This window comes from Sciurus carolinensis, chromosome 2, assembly GCF_902686445.1.
Source record: "Sciurus carolinensis chromosome 2, mSciCar1.2, whole genome shotgun sequence".
Taxonomy (NCBI): domain Eukaryota; kingdom Metazoa; phylum Chordata; class Mammalia; order Rodentia; family Sciuridae; genus Sciurus; species Sciurus carolinensis.
In genome coordinates this window covers 67,307,997-67,324,472 of record NC_062214.1, presented here as the reverse complement: position 1 = coordinate 67,324,472, position 16,476 = coordinate 67,307,997, and the positions used below count along the sequence as shown (strand labels likewise).

Here is a 16,476-nt window from a genome sequence, read left to right as displayed (position 1 = left end):
CGAATTCTTTGATAATGCTAGTTTTCAGTGTACTGAAAAAATCATGAAAGTATTTCTTCTAAAGTCCTGGCTTTTGATTCTTCCCTATCCCTTTTTGTTTACTGAATAATTTGCATTTTTGATCCAACAAAATTCACTGAGAGCATCCCACTAGTTTCAAATACTGATAAAATAGGCATGGGTCACTGTCCAAATAACGTGTATCGTAATCACTTGATAGTCCCGGGCAGCCTGACTTGGTCTTGGCCCTTCTTCCAAAGCATAATATAGTTCAATTGCAAAGCTGATATAAAAGTGTTTGTCTTCATTCTTGAAGATATTTTCTCTGAACATAAAATTTGAAGTTGGATTCCTACTCTATTACTTCTAGCACATTTATCACTTGAATCCAGGTTCGATTTACTGCCATTTAGAATCAGCACTATTTTGAGGATAAATCTTTTTTTCTTGTCTGCATTTTCACTATGTCTTTGTAATGTTTTTTTGTGTGTGTGTGCGTGGTATATATACACAAGGGAATATTATTCAGCCATAAAGAAGAATAAAATTATGGCATTTGAGGTAAATGGATGGAGTTGGAGAATATCATGCTAAGTGAAATAAGCCAATTCCAAAAAAACCAAAGGCTAAATGAGTTCTCTGACAAGTGGATGATGATACATAACGGGGTAGGGGGAAAGGGGAGGATGTAAGGGAAGAATGGAGGAAGGATGGATTGTGTAGAGGGAAATCAGGGGTGGGGAGCGGGTGGGGGAAAGGAAAGATAATATAATGAGACAAACATTATTACCCTATGTACATGTATGGTATGCAAATGGTATGACTCTACTTTATGTACAACCAGAGAAATGATAGTTGTACCCCATTAGTGTTCAATGAATCAAAATTTAAAAAATTTAAAAAAAAAAGATTTCTTCTGCATGGGATTTGTTGGGTTTCTTAATTCTAAGGGTAGTAGATTTTCATCATTCCTAGAAAATTTGTCATCATCTCTTCAAATAATGTCTCTTTCCCATTTTCTCTGTTCCCTCCTACTTCTGGAATGTCAATTAAATGTAGGCCACTAGAACTTGGTAGTATGATCCTCCTTTACTTAGAAGCTTTCTTAGTATTTTCACCTTTTTAAGCTTTTTGTGGTGAATTCTAGGTAAGTTCTTTTATCTTTTTTTTTTTTTCCAGTTCACAAATTCTCTCCACAACTATGGCACATCTACTTCCACTATGTCTACTGAGTTGTTAACTAATTTTTGGTTATGGCATTTTTTTTCATGTCTAGAGGTATTTAAGCATATTTTAAAATTTCTTATAATTACCTGTTTCTTGCTGATATTCTCAAACTTGTTTTTATTTTTATTTCCTGAACACAGAAAACACAATTCTATAATTTATGAATAATAGTATCTGAAATATTTGGGTGACAGTTTTTGTTAACTTCTTAACTGTTTCTTCTTTTCTTGTGTGCTTTATCATCTTTGTATGATGTTCAGTAGTTTTGAAAGCGAATTTGTAGATATCTGATGCATAAAATAAGGTGTCTCTTCAACAAGGCTGTAAATTTACTTCTTTCAGGTACCTGATGCACTAATTTTCTTGAACTTCTAGTGTTATATGACTTCAGCTTCAAATTTCACCCAGTACTGTTATTTGGTTCACAACCTCTCAGATAAAAGTTCTCTTCTTTCTTTTCTCATTGTTTTTGCCCAATCTGTTCAGCACTAAAGAACTCTTCTTGCAATTCTTTGTTAGCAGGAGAAAACACTAGGTTTTCCTGAGGCATCAGGCTTGATAACAGGGGCAAATTATTAGACTCATAAACCTAGAAAGGTTATCTTTCTCTTTCCATCTGAAACTATCAGAACTCAGTTTTTTCAACTGTTTTATCCACATGGGCAAATGACTTAAGGCAGCCAGAGCTTTAAATAATTCTTGACTTTTGTATTTTCATCTTCTCTTAGATTTGGGCCTGGCATAGTCCTTAAGAGTTCTTTGACACTGTGAAGAATTTTTTACAATTCATCTGGTGTTTTTAGTTGTCTTCAGCAAGAGAGTTGGTCTAGATAACCTGACCCAAGAATACTGAAAATTTTTTTGGCAGGGCTGCGGAGGCGGGTAACCAGGGATTGAACTCAGGGGCACTCGACCACTAAGCAACATCCCCAGACCTGTATTGTATTTCATTTAGAGATAGGGTCTCACTGAGTTGCTTAGCATCTCACTGTTGCTAGCTCTGAACTCGCGATCATTCTGCCTCAGCCTCCCAAGACGGAAGGATCACAGACATGTGCCGCCGTGCCCAGCTGAATTTTTTCTTAAACTAAGCATTTTTAGAAAAAAATGAACTAAGCATTTCTAATGATATCTACAAAGCTATTTTTTTGTTGATGTTTTTCCTTTTTTTTTTTTAAGTTAATGTGAAAGAGACAGCTCCTCAAGCTCAAACAAAGAATTTAACATTCAATCCAGCAGATTCTATTCCTAGCTAGATACACAGGAAAATGAAAACATATGCCCATACAAAAAAATGTTCACAGGTCTAGGGGTATATAGCTCACTGGTAGAGCACTTTCCTAGAAGACTTGACTCAAGGCCCTGGGTTTGACCCCCAGCATCAATACCCCACCAAAAAATCGTGAATAAACTTCAAAGTAGCAAATGGACTTCATGTGGCCACAGAATAAAGTTCTAAGACATGCTACAATATAGATGAGCTTTAAAAATATCACCTTGAGTAAAAAAGTCACAGAAGACCACATATCATATTACTCTACTTATATGAAATGTCCAGAACAAACTCATTGATATAGAAGGTAGATTAGAGGGTTAATTTCAGTCATGCCTACATACTCCAAAAAATATGCACTCAACTTAATAATAGTGAAGGATATCTGGGCAATGATTTATATAGTATTTCATGCAGGTTACTGAAAGCTCTGGAAATAGTTACTGTGATCATGAATAATTATCATACTGGAATTCATACCTATTAAGTACTATATCCTAGTATGTTAAGACTGCCAGTGAACAGAAACATAAAAAACAAAACCCAATAAAATAAAACTTCTGACAATAACTTTCTTTATAACCAAAAGAAACTCAGAAAAATGACTTCCCTACTCTGTATAATCTTCTTTATAATAGCAGTCTTTAATTCAGATGAATGTAAATTAGGACATACTATCTTTAAAAAAAGGGGAAAAAAACTCTGTATAGTTAAACAGCATGCTCTACTATGATGTGATTTTGCAATGCATATTAGCTTAGATGCAACTGGCACCAGGGAATGATAACGGTACAATGAAGAAGTCACTTTGGTTTGTTGGTGATTTTTCCTAGGCAAGGAGAGTTAAAGTGGGAATAGCATTACAACTTTAGCAGGAAAGGAAAAATCACTCAACTTGGCTACTACACTGACTATAGGAGTATTAACCTGTATTATCAGAAAATTTTAAAAGAAGGCTTTCGATGAGCACTCCTAGTCTTGTAGATTGTACTTTTCTCATGACCACTTTAATGGCAGCCTCTACCAGCTCACCACTATACTTCCATCTGTATTATCCTAAGACCCACCATTCCATTCCAATGAAAGGTTTACCAGCATTTATATTCAAGTAATTTTGTGCATTTATAATCTCACAATGGTAGTCACTAACTACGCTAAGTTGCCTCACTGAACAGTTCAACTTATCTCCCCAATTATTACCTATGTTAGTTCTCAGAATACAAAGCAGTATGGGTTTTGCAGTTTGTGCAGTTTTCAGGAATGCATAAATCACAACAAAGCAGAAGTCTTTGTACTTTTTTTAAAAATAGGTTTACTTTTCTAAAGGCTGCAAATAATGCACACAATGAGTAGATGTGAAGGAAGAAGATGAGTTAAAAGAGTCATCATTTTTCACTCTTGACTTCTTTCCCCTTAAACATACTAATATTTTTGCCCCTATTAGTTTTTGTAATATTTGATGGAGTTTTCATTTAAGAGTATCATAAATGGGCTAAAAAACGAAATAAGCAACACTGTCTTTAGTTCAAGTCATCACTAAGCTGTGAGTTGGATCTTTACTGAACACTGAAAATATAATATTCTTTTGCCAAGTCTTTGCCTCAAAGGATTTATAGTCTTTCAGAACACACTATTTAAGTGTTGGTTTTGTCATTATGTACTGATATGATCTGGACAATTTTGACCCAGCTTCCTTATCAATTAAATGAAGTGGGTAACTAAATCTGTAACTAGATCTCAGTTTTCTAAACTTTTTATAATATACCAACCTCTTTTCACAATAGTTTTGATCATTTGAAGTCATTTGAACATAGAAAATAACAATGAAATGATTTTTAAAATAATTTAAACTGCCGCATTACTGAAGGTTTTATTACAAAGACTATAATATTTGGGACTATTAACTTTATGGTCAACTAAAAATTTCTTTTTAAACAAATGATGCACTCTAATTTTCTACAGATCAATTAAGAAAAAGAAGGAAGTATCAATACATTATAGTCTTTGGAACACAACCTAAACTCCCACTTTATAATCTCCCCTCCCCATTCAAACCAAATGAAATAACATTCCTCTTCATTTGAGTCTCATCATTACTTAAAAAAAAAAAAAACTATCATAATTACAAGATGGGATAAATTACATTTTTAAAAGTTATAAACTTCTTTACAATGTTGATTATCTGATGCCAGGTTAATATTTGTGCAATAATAATCTGACTACGTAAACTTTTAAACACCTCCAAAGGCTGCTCAAATACATATATATAGCACAAATGTCAAATGCCACAGATTGGTACTCAAGTCGCTCTATTAATTATATCCAATTTCTCTCTTATTTCATATTAATCTCTCATACAAACCCTCTAGGTCACAATTTTGCATACTACTATTTTTTTCCTCCCCATACAGACACCTATTTTTTCCAGCACCATGTATTAAACACTTTCCTTTTCTTATTAATTTGCTTTTTTTTCAAAAATCAATAAATCATATATATATGGGCTCATTCTGTTGTACTGATATATATATCAGATACATATATAATACATATATATATCTCCTTATGCAAAAACCACACTATCTAGATGACTGATACAGAAAGTCCTAGAGTAAAATATCTGGCAAGAATAAGCCAATCAGCATATTCCATTCTCTCCACTACTATCTTTAGTTTTTCTGGGCTGGGATGTGGGAAGGCATGGAGCCTGAACCAGTACAACAAACTAATTTTAGAATATTTGCTAGAAATTCTGGGACACAATTGATCTGATAATTTAGATTAGTGCTTAATTAGCCAATCCACATGTGGTTACTTAAATTGAAATTTTTTAAAAAACCAGTTTCTCAGTTGCACTAACTACATGGGTTCAACAGCTACTCATAGCTACTGGTCACCATATTGGACAACTCAGATATACAACATTTCTATCATCACAAAAAGTTCTATTAGTGCTGTTTTCAATGATAGTATGTGCAGACATAAGGCCCGAAGGTGTTTCTGCCAACATGAAAAAGTAGGCATGAGAACAAATCAATGCATGGGGAGGGTAGAGCCTTCAACAGATCCTAAACAGTACACTACTAGAATTCTGTTACATGATATAACAAGTACCCTATTTTTTTCTAATCCCAGGCCCTTTTTTAAAATTTGTTCTTCTGTTAGTTACACATGACAGTAGAATGCACTTTGACACATCATACATAAATGGAGTATAATTCTTCTGGTTGTACATGATATAGAATCACACCAGTCGTGTAGTCATATATGTACATAAGGTAATAATGTCGATTCATTCTGCTATCCTTCCTACCTCTCTACACTCCCCTCTACCTAATCCAAAGTAACTCTATTCTTCCCTAGCCTCCCCACCCTTAATTTCCAGAATATATAAAGAACTCAAAATACTTAACACCAAAAAGAAACAAACAAAAACCCAATCATCAAATGGGCTAAGGAACTGAACAGAAACTTCACAGAAGAAATACAATCAATCAACAAATATATGAAAAAATGTTCAACATTTCTACAGAATTACAGAAATGCAGATCAAAACTAAGATTTCATCTCAGTTCAGTAAGAATGGCAATTATTAAAACCACAAGCAACAATAAATGTTGGCAAGGAAGTGGGGAAAAGGGTACACTCATACATTGCTGGTGGGACTGCAAACTGGTGCAACCATTATGGAAAGTACTATGGAGATTCCTCAGAACACTTGGAATGGAAACACCCTTTGACCCAGTTATACCACTCCTTGGTTTAAAATCAGAATAGTACAGTGACGCAGCCACATCAATGTTTATAGCAGCTCAACTCACAATAGCCAGATTATGGAACCAACATCCCCATTTTAAAGACTAGTTTCTTAGGTCTTCTGTTGCTTTAACCTAATATGGCATAGTTTTCAAAATGTTTTCACACAATTGTTTGATTGTTAACACACATAAGATTTAGAACTTTAATACTGCTCTCTGTCCTATTAAACAATGAGCAAGTGGTACAACAAGCATTTGGTAAATAAGCATTACTGTCAAGATATGTGATTTGGAGCACTAAAAACAGAAATTAAATGAATTACTAACAAAATGTCAAAAAGAGTTAGAGCTCTTATGATCATACACCTTTTACAAAATGCCTAAAAGCTTATCTAAAACATTATTTTTTACCATCCTTCAAAATGGCTTTTTAGTACCTTAAACTAACATAACATGGGTAGGTTTTTTATTACTTCAAAGTAATAACAAATTTTAAATACTTAATTCATGTATACAAATGTAGAAAATAGCAATAACAAATTTTAGTTATGTTTGATGCAATAATCCTATAGGAATAGAAACATAAAAAGCAAGCTGATTTTTTAAAATCCTGCACAAATAATACCTGTTATCTCTTAAGTTTCTTTTTCAAAACATCAACCTTTTAAAGATTTTCAAGATAGATTCTGGAAATAACTTAAGCCCACAAATTACACAAAACAACAAACTTTTATAGGAAAAGAAAATTTCTATGACAGCAAAACATGACAGAGAAATATTCTCCACTGAATTACAAGAGGTAAATTCTAACACACATAATTAATTAAGTTGTGGTCTATTCTAGAAAGCTAAAGCATACAGTCTATTTACCAAGTCTTAAAAATTGCTAACATTTAAAAATATATATAAAGATTTATCTTCTAATGTTATACTGCTAATGAATTAAAATAAGAACTACAATGAACATTTTTTAAATTAACATAATTGCCTATCTCCTAAACATATAGTAATATTCTTCATAGAACATCCTTAGGATACACAATTATCAAAGTACAAGTTAACAATTGTTTGAGTCAACTAAACAAAAATGTGAAACATCCTCATGTATGTGCTTACTTTCTTAAAATACTACCACTTGAAACTTTCATAGGCATAGCACTAATTACATAACTATAAACAAAAAAGTAGAGTTCTGACTAATCTAAGCAAAGAAGATACCTTCCTTTCAATAGATTTTAGATCCTTCAGTAGTCTCTTTCAGAAATAAAATAATATCAAAAATAAATACTAAAAACTATGGCTGTCACCTCAATTTTAAGATACCTATTCAAAATGCCAGATTTCAAAACATTGCATGTCTCCACTGGATACCTTTATAAAAGAACTTGAAATATCATCTAAACTGTGTTAAGTTTCTCTCTCTCACTTTATTAAGTATACATAGAACATTGATAAAAATGTTCAATACCCAGCACTTTTGTTTTAAATAATCTTTTAGCTTTAATAACAGAATAATATTTATATACTAAATGATTACTACTTGGTAGGAAACATCACAAATCTAAGGGCCTTGGAAGTCATACTGAAGGACTTCTGCAGTAAAACAATAAAATACCCAACACATCATCTTGTTTAAAAAAAAAAAAAGGCAGCAGGATGGTTATTTACCATTATCTTCCTGGATCTAATAATGTCTGGTACATAGTCATGATAAATATTAGTGCAATAAATAAAATATGTAGAGATAATATGTTACATTCAATATTTTCACTCCTTCTCTCTTCTCTTTCTTTCTCTGCAACCCCTTTTAAAAACTGCCATGCAGTTCTAACATGCTTTTTTCCCTGAGAATGTAAGACAATGAAACCTAGGAAGCTATTTTATGAAATTCCTTCACTGACTAGCCAAACCATCAAGGTAAAGTCAAGAGCCTAAATAAATCATGAGAAGTTGGTTTACTTCTCAGGTATTAGCTAATCCCACTATTAACATTGCAGTAGTTGATCTGTCTTCATAAAGTACAGAGTGCAGAAATTGTCCTAATTTCCATTTAGGTTGCCCTCTGGACCTAAAATACCTTACCTCTATCCCATTTCCTTCTAACCATATCTGGTAAAGAATTGGTGATGGGGTCACCTCTAGAAGAAGTTCTCTCTAACCACTCTCCCCATCTCCTTTATCTCCCCTTTCTCCTTGGTCAAAAAGTGTAATGAAGGCTTTCCAGAATAAAAAGAACACTATCTGCTGATAAGTACTAAAATAATTCCTGATACATACGGACATAGAAAGGGCACAGATACTGATTACTGATCATTAATCACAAGAAATGTCTTAGAGAAACTTATATTACAAAGTGATATATATCACCCTTCCCCCCAGACTCATTTATTTATCAACAACATCAGTCTCTAATGGAGAAAAATATGACCTTGACAAGAAAAAACACACTCGAAGATGCATACTTTCTTATAAAAAGCACATAAATGAAAATCAATAATTGTATGAAAAATAATAATAATTCAAATACATAGCAAAATAACAATAGTAAAACTGAAATTACAAGAGCTAAGGTGACTGCTGTGTGAGGTGATGGTGCAGTGACATGTGGGAAGAGGAGGAGGGCCATGAGGATTGTGTGCCTCACCCTGTGAGTCATCATCCTGCTGCTTCAGGCTCTGTTAGGAATAAAAGAGCAGGGCAGGGGGCTGGAAGTGGAAGAAAGCTTTGTCTTGTCTTCAGATGCCTCATTATTTTTTCCCTTTCCCTGCCGCTCCTCTGCAGCCCTGTAAAACATTAGGCAAGCCTCTTAAAACACTCCCTGTCTGTTCCAATCCTCATCTATAATATAGGGGAAAAGTGATTGGCTCCAAAAGCCTCTCTGAGGGTATTATAAACCTGTCAGAAAACCTAAGCAGAATCATGCCTTCCAGTTCTACTGGGTCAACACTAGATGATTTCAGGAGACAAATCATTAAACTTTCACTTTTGCTCACCTCAGGAACCAGATTCCGTCTCTCACCATGTCCCCACACCTTTCAAGAAGCACCCCTGAAAGGAGCTACATTCAAAGAAGCTCTTATAACTATGTAGAAGTGAACTGAAATGTAACCTATTAGAAATGCTTTCCCTAGTGGCAACTGGTATACTATTATAAACGCCTTTTTGAAAGGTTTAAATAATTACAATTTATGCTTGCTCCCTACCTGTCATCATTTCAGGGGATATTCTTAGGGAGAAAATATTTAAAAAGCTGAATAACCATTACTAAGAGATTGTGATTAACTTGAAGTTTTTAGTTTATAACTGCACTTAGGACAGGTTAATGTAAGACTGCTTAGACCTCATATCAAAATGAGTTTCTTATTCAGGAGGTCTTGGACAGGGCCCAGTAACTTACACTTCTCAACAATTCTCTGGTGATACTGATGTTGCTGGTCAGGGTACCACATTTTTGAGACTCATTCATTTTATATCATATACTCCTGGCACACTTTTACTACTATCTGTTTTTGTTTTTTATTTGGTACGTACATCTTATATTGATTCCCTATTGTCCTATAAGATCTTATTTTCAAATTCCTTTGCAATGTGAAAGCAGGCAAAGATTATTAAGATTCAAAAAGGCAGACTTTCTTCAGAATCCAAATCATCATCATCCTGCTTCATTTATATCTGTGACTCAATTTCATAAACTGTGAAATGGGGACAGATAATAAAGATTCTAATATTATACAAATTAATTCATTAGAAGAGTAGTAGAGTATATGAAATGTTTAATAAATGCTATTGTTCTTATTGCAACTACCCTCATTAATTTTCTGTTCATTATTAAGGAAAACTCATTCATTCATAGTTGCTAAATGTTATATATATATGATACACACACACACACACACACACACACACATATATAAATATAAACTCTAATCTATGGTGAGATGTTTCAGAGCTTCGCTGACTCCAGTAAACTGGAAAGCAAAGAAAGAGGATAATGTCAGAGTCCTGGGTTTTGGTCAGTCCTGTCAGTTACTTGTTACATGACTCCGGGTAAGTCATTTAATTTGAGTCCCAATTTCTACTTCTAAAAGAGCTTACCTTGGATGTGAAGATCAAATGAGATGCTGCAAATGGAATTTTTTTTTAAAGTGTTATGGTATTCCTGTGATGAAAAAAAAATATCTCTATTTGGTAAAAGTTCACAAGACATTAGCAAGAGAGATAAATGTTCATGGCTTCTATATTTATATCCTTAAATGATAGCACAATGATTTCAAAAACTGCCACATAAGCCATTTACTGAATGTTCCTGAATGTCAAGTCATTTAAAAAAAAAAATATGATGAGCTATAATATTTAATACTTCAATTATTTCTACAAAATAACTGAGCATGGAAGCACATGCCTACAATGCCAGCAACTCAAGGGGCAGAGACAGGAGGATTCCAATTTTAAGGTCAACCTCAGCAATTTAGTGAGTCCCTCAAACAACTTAGCTAGACCCTATCTAAAAATAATAAATAAAAGGGCTAGGGATGTAGCTCAGTGATAAGGTGTCCCTGAGTTCAACACCCAGTACCAAAAACAAACCCACCAACCAAAAACATTTTTGCAAAATGAGAAAAAACTTAGAAACAAAATAATGTCTAATATTCTCATGTCTAATACTAATAATTAACAAATATATCATAATTTATTGAAAAGAAAATTCAGAGGTTGTAACATTTTCTTTGTATGTTTACATTAAATGCTACTTTTTGTAGGACTAAATAGATGTCTACCACCTAGAGTTGTGGATGTAACTCAGTGGTAGAGTGCTAGGAAAGCACTCTGGGTTCAATCCCCAGCTCCACACACCAAAGTCTGCCATCTATTTTTGTATTAATGCTTAATAACATGAAAAGATACAATGAATGTCTTTATTGACATTCTTTGTGAATTGTTACCTAATGAAACAAGGGAAACAGAGCTTTCAGGTTCATAAATATATCCACTTTGAGGGCAGTGTATCTCAATGTTTAATAAATGCTATTGTTCCACAAAGAGAGAAGTTCCTCTGTAGGGACCCTTTCTGATCTCACCCTGTATTTCCTGTTCATCTATATTATAAAATGCTTCATAATAAATAGGTTAAAAGTCAGTCAGTGTTTCTCCGAGTTCTGTGAGCCAATCTAGTGAATTCATCAAAACAAAGAAGGGGGTTGTGAAAACCCAGTTTGTATGGACTTGAGCTCTCATACTAAATCCTATGGGCTCTCATACTAAATCCTGGTAGAGCGTCACAACTGAACTTTATAAGAGGATACCCAGTTAGTGTCCACTGATGAGCTGCTTGGTGTATGGAGAAAAACCCCACAAATATCTGGTTACCAAATTTTGAGTGTAGAGTGTAGAAGTGTAGAAGGGAGATAAAGTTTGTGTTTTCCCTCAGACCTACACAATCAGAATAATATCAAATGACTATATTTAAATTATTATTGTATGTATCTAGGTATTCTACTAGTAGACCAGAAATGGTTGGATAAGTAATAAAGATAAGTATTATCTATAAATACACACATAATGCCATAAAGTTTTCTTGTCTTCATTTTAGCAAAGTCACCAATTATATTGTTATAATCAAGACTTTTACATAATCTGCACTACTGATGCTAATGAGCTAAAAAATTAAAAAGTTAAATGTAACCATATTCACAGTGTTAAATTAAAAATTAAAATTATTTAAGCATTCGAATGCTATTTTCCTAAGGCTTAAACAATCTATTAAAGTGTAAAACAAATTACAAGTATTTAAGTTTATAGAAAGCTGACATTTTATTAAACACTTTGATAAAAATAAAACTATCAATAATTTGAACATTTAATGCCTATCTCAATACAAGAGTATTTCATGTTCATGACTATTATGCCTAGATACATATATGCAAATTTGAGAGCAATGCAAAGTGTTTAGTACAGGAAAATGTTCCTCAGCCAACATGTGCAATTGTGGCCTACATTGAAATGATACATCTTTATATAAGAAAGTATTGCATGCACACTGAGAAGAAGGAATTGAGAAAGTAATCAATCTTTCGTCTTCCCTAGTACTTTTACTGTTAAAATTCTCCCTCTATCTAAACAAGAGTCTCTCTAGAATCAACAGCAGCACAACCCATAAATCTTCAGTATTTTGCTCACCTTTGTTCTTTATTTCAATGACAGGACAAGATATATGGAGACCTTATTTCCCTGAATAGTGTTATAACAACAGATGTTTACTTAGCCTTATGCTGTGTTCAGAAGGCAACTTTCTGAAATGGTTGCCAGTAATCCCCACTTCCCAATATTCATGCCCTAGTGTAATTCCCTTACTTTGAGTGTGGGTTGGACTTGCTTCTATCAAGCAGAATATGGCAAAAATTATAGAACGTCACTTCAGAAACTGTTATAAAAGATGTTACATTTGGCTTGCTGGAACTCTATTGCTGGCTTTGATGGCTAAAGCTGCCATGTTGGAGAGGCCCACATGGTAAGAAACTGAGTGAGGGTAGACGTTGGGCAAAATTTGATAAAGAACTGAGACCCTTAGTACAACAACCCTTAAAGAACTGAGTCCTACAAAAAAAATGTAAACTTAGAAGTATACTTCCCCAGCTGAGCTCTGAATCATTTTCACATGGGATAAATGGTATACTTTCACTGTAGCCTTATGACAGAGGATACAGCTAAGCTTCTCCCTGATTTCTGACCCACAGAAACTATGACATATTAATAATGTTTACTTTTTTAAATGTATCCAATGGGATGTAAATATCATAGCTATATCAATGATATCAAGCATCATTTTTTAAAATACATACATATATATATTTATTGGTTTTTTATTTGTTGATAAAGCTTTATTGTCTTTATATGTGATGCTGAGAATTGAATCTAGTGCCTCACACATGCTAGGCAAGCACTCTACCACTGAGCTATAACCACAGCCCCTTCTTTTTTAGAATATATGAATAAACTCATCAACTGTTGAAGAAATATAGGACATAAAGCATAAACTCATTTTCTGTAGAAAATTTATCCTGGAAAAGTAGCAAGTAAACATTTTCAAATAAATGTCATTTTAAATACAGGAGTAATACTTTTCCAAGAAATTTAGTCTTAATAAGGTTCATTCTAATGGCAATCCCTTAATTTACTAATGTGTAAATTTTCATTTTCATACAGACAGTCCCTAATTGGTCTGACTTACAATTTTTCAACAGTGAAGCAAAAGCGATAGGCATTCCATAGAAACTATATTTTGAATTTTTATCTTTTCTCATGCTGGTGAGATGTGCAAAATTCTCAGGATGTTGGAAAGTAGCAGCTTGACACAATTCACAGGTAATTTATGGGTTTACTGGGACATAATTCCATCATGAAGTTAAGAGACATCTGTAATTCAACTTTCTTAATGCAAGAAACAGATACATTCTCAAAATATTAAACATCTTAATTTAAAATGCCCCAATAAATTTAATGTCAATGCTATTAATTTGAAAAAACAAAGTTGTATAGTTTTTAGAATTTCTCAACTCAAGACTAAAAATATTTTTTAATTTTGAAATTAAAATGTTATACTCCTTTTAAAACACAGGTAATATGAAACAAGGAAAAGCAAAGAAAGAACAATATTCTGAAGGTGGGTTTCTGATATTTGTATTCAATTACATGAAACTGACATACAGATAAATATGAACACCATGTCTACCACTGTTGACAATCACAATTTAAGTGGCTATCAACTAGCCATATTCAAAATGCTTGGGACAAGCAAGAAGTGTTTCAGATTTCAGAGCTTTTTAGATTTTTGAATATTTGCATGGAAGTTACTGGTTGAACAGCCCCTACTCTAAAAATCTGAAATCTGAAACTTTGTGAATCTCATGTCCGCATTCAACAAGTTTCAGATTTTGAAGCATTTCAGACTTTGTACTTTTGCTTTAGGGGTGCTCAACTATTATTAAGTTTACAGTGCTCCCAGAAAATATATTTGATCTAAACTCCACCGACATATGTGTACATACTTATGCTACCAATTCTGCAGGTATGATTAATAGCTCAGTGCACCCATTCTTCTGCTCATAGTATGTCCCCAAAGGGCTTGTGTGTAGGGTACAATAGAACAGAAATACATCTATGGTAGACTCCATTTTAATATAATCAAGACTATGGGAGGATTATTTTGGCAATTCAGGAAAAATAAAATTCTACCCATTTTAAAAGTTAACATATATATGACAAGAAATAGGTAAAGTCATTAGAAGCCTTATGAAAGTTGTTAAAGAAGTTTCTTAGTGTCACTACTTATATTACATAAGGAAATACCCTACAGCAGATCACTTTTTAAATGTTTATGCCTCTGTTTACTGCTGATTTACTCAGCCACATGTGATGGCTCAGGAGTCTATAATCTCATGAACAACTGTAAGTTTATTTACATAAACAACTCTAAGTTTATTTATATAAAATCTTCTGTTGGTAAAAGTGTATCTCAAGGGTCTGCAGAACCATGGGTAGGAAGAATATTCTTTCAGCTTGAATTAGAAATCTCTAAATGACATTCCCTTGCAGAATCCACAGCACTCAGAAGCCCTGCAAATATTTTTGTCAAATGTATAAATGAATATCAAAAAAGTTGCATCCAATTACAACTGCTTGAAAGTTAACTATATGAAAAAGGAAAAAAAATACCTGTAATGGTATTTTAAAAATATACTTGAGAAACACGTAGAAAGTATCTGATCCACTGGAACTCTTTATAAGTATTTGTCAATAATGTTATCCTGATAACTTAGTTTGGTCTACAACAGTCCCTAGTAGATGCATCAGTATGAGCTACTATTACTGATAAAAAGAACTTAGTCACTTATATAAAAACTTGTGAGTATGTACTTGCATCATCTTCATATGTGAAAGAAAGCCTATCTTACAAGCTTTGTTTTGTTTTTCCCCCCTCAGGGCCTTGTGCATGCTAGGCAAGTACTCTGCCACAGAGCTAAATCCCCAACCCCTTATCTTACAAGTTTAATAGCCACTGTTTTATAATAAAGACTCAGTAAGACTTTAATATATAAGAAATATGAATAAAGTCTTGTAATTTATCTGAGCACAACAAATTATTTGCTTATAAATCCTAAGTATATTCTATCCATTATATCTATATAAATTCTGAATTTCATAGAGAACTTCTGGTAAGAGTCATGTTAGTTTGTATCTAAAAAATACAACTAAAAAGAAAATACCAAAATTCCAATTGATAATCAAACTGCAAAAGTTTTCTTTCATACTGAAGCAGACTGTAATTTAGGAAACTGCTTTATGTTTGGGATTTCCTCTCTCACACTTTGAGTGCTGACCACAACAGAGATGAAGACTGAGGTAGTTTTAAAATTCTGTGAGGATTAAACCAGACTATATTCTTCACATTTTCTAAAGAAGTAAGCTTTAGGTTGTGCGAAGTACCCTCAACTTCCAGGGGCCAAGAACAACTGCTGCAATGAAAGAGCAAAGTAGTTAGGGTTAGGAGGTATCACCTTTTATAATGAAACTAGCTAAAATACCTACTTGTTGACATCAACAAAGTCAACTCTTTCTTTATTTTACTTAAGGTTGTGAAGTTTTTAAGATGCTTAAAATAGGAAGCCATTTTAAAAACAGTAGGGATACTCTCCATTTTAAGGAAATGCAGTTATAAATTCTCCTACAAAACTTACCTAAATGATCCCTTAGCTTATAAAAATACAACACATGCTCATGAAATACGACAGGGAGTCTACCATGTAATTCATGTTGCAAATAAGTGATAAGATATGCCATAAATGCTCATATGACAAAATAATCCACAAATGACTAAACTAATTGTATTAAGGGGCATGGCTAAAGATATAACCATATAATTTAATCAAAGTGATCAACAAAAGCAAAATCAAAAACTTTAAAACATATTTCAGGGAGGTTCACAGTACTAACTCAAATAAAATTGTGGGTAAATCAAGCAACAGAGATGAGTCCTAGCTGTACTTACATTATACTTTTACTTCTCATTTGAAACAACTAATTAATAGCTAAAAAGCAATAAAAGTTGGATTTTTAATGTAATAATTCTTCTTTTCAATAACAAACTAAATCACTCACTCTCCAGAAAGGAATTGCTAAGGCAGAGAAATTTTAAAATTCATTTTTCAAACTGTAGCATAA

The 16,476-nt window shown here is 33.2% G+C and overlaps 1 protein-coding gene across 9 annotated transcripts in view; it reads right to left on the bottom strand.

Annotated features, from left to right (window-relative positions):
- The window catches only part of Mef2a (myocyte enhancer factor 2A), a 154,167-nt gene that overhangs the window by 47,787 nt on the left and 89,904 nt on the right, over nucleotides 1-16,476 (bottom strand). The window contains exon 1 of one of the 9 annotated variants that reach the window (XM_047542255.1): nucleotides 8,903-9,041. The exons of the other annotated variants lie outside the window; for them this stretch is intronic. Within the exon in view, the coding sequence (XP_047398211.1) occupies nucleotides 8,903-8,917 (15 nt within the window). The 5' untranslated portion in view covers nucleotides 8,918-9,041. Of the gene's footprint in view, nucleotides 1-8,902; nucleotides 9,042-16,476 lie in introns of those variants that run through there. 9 annotated transcript variants of the gene reach the window in all.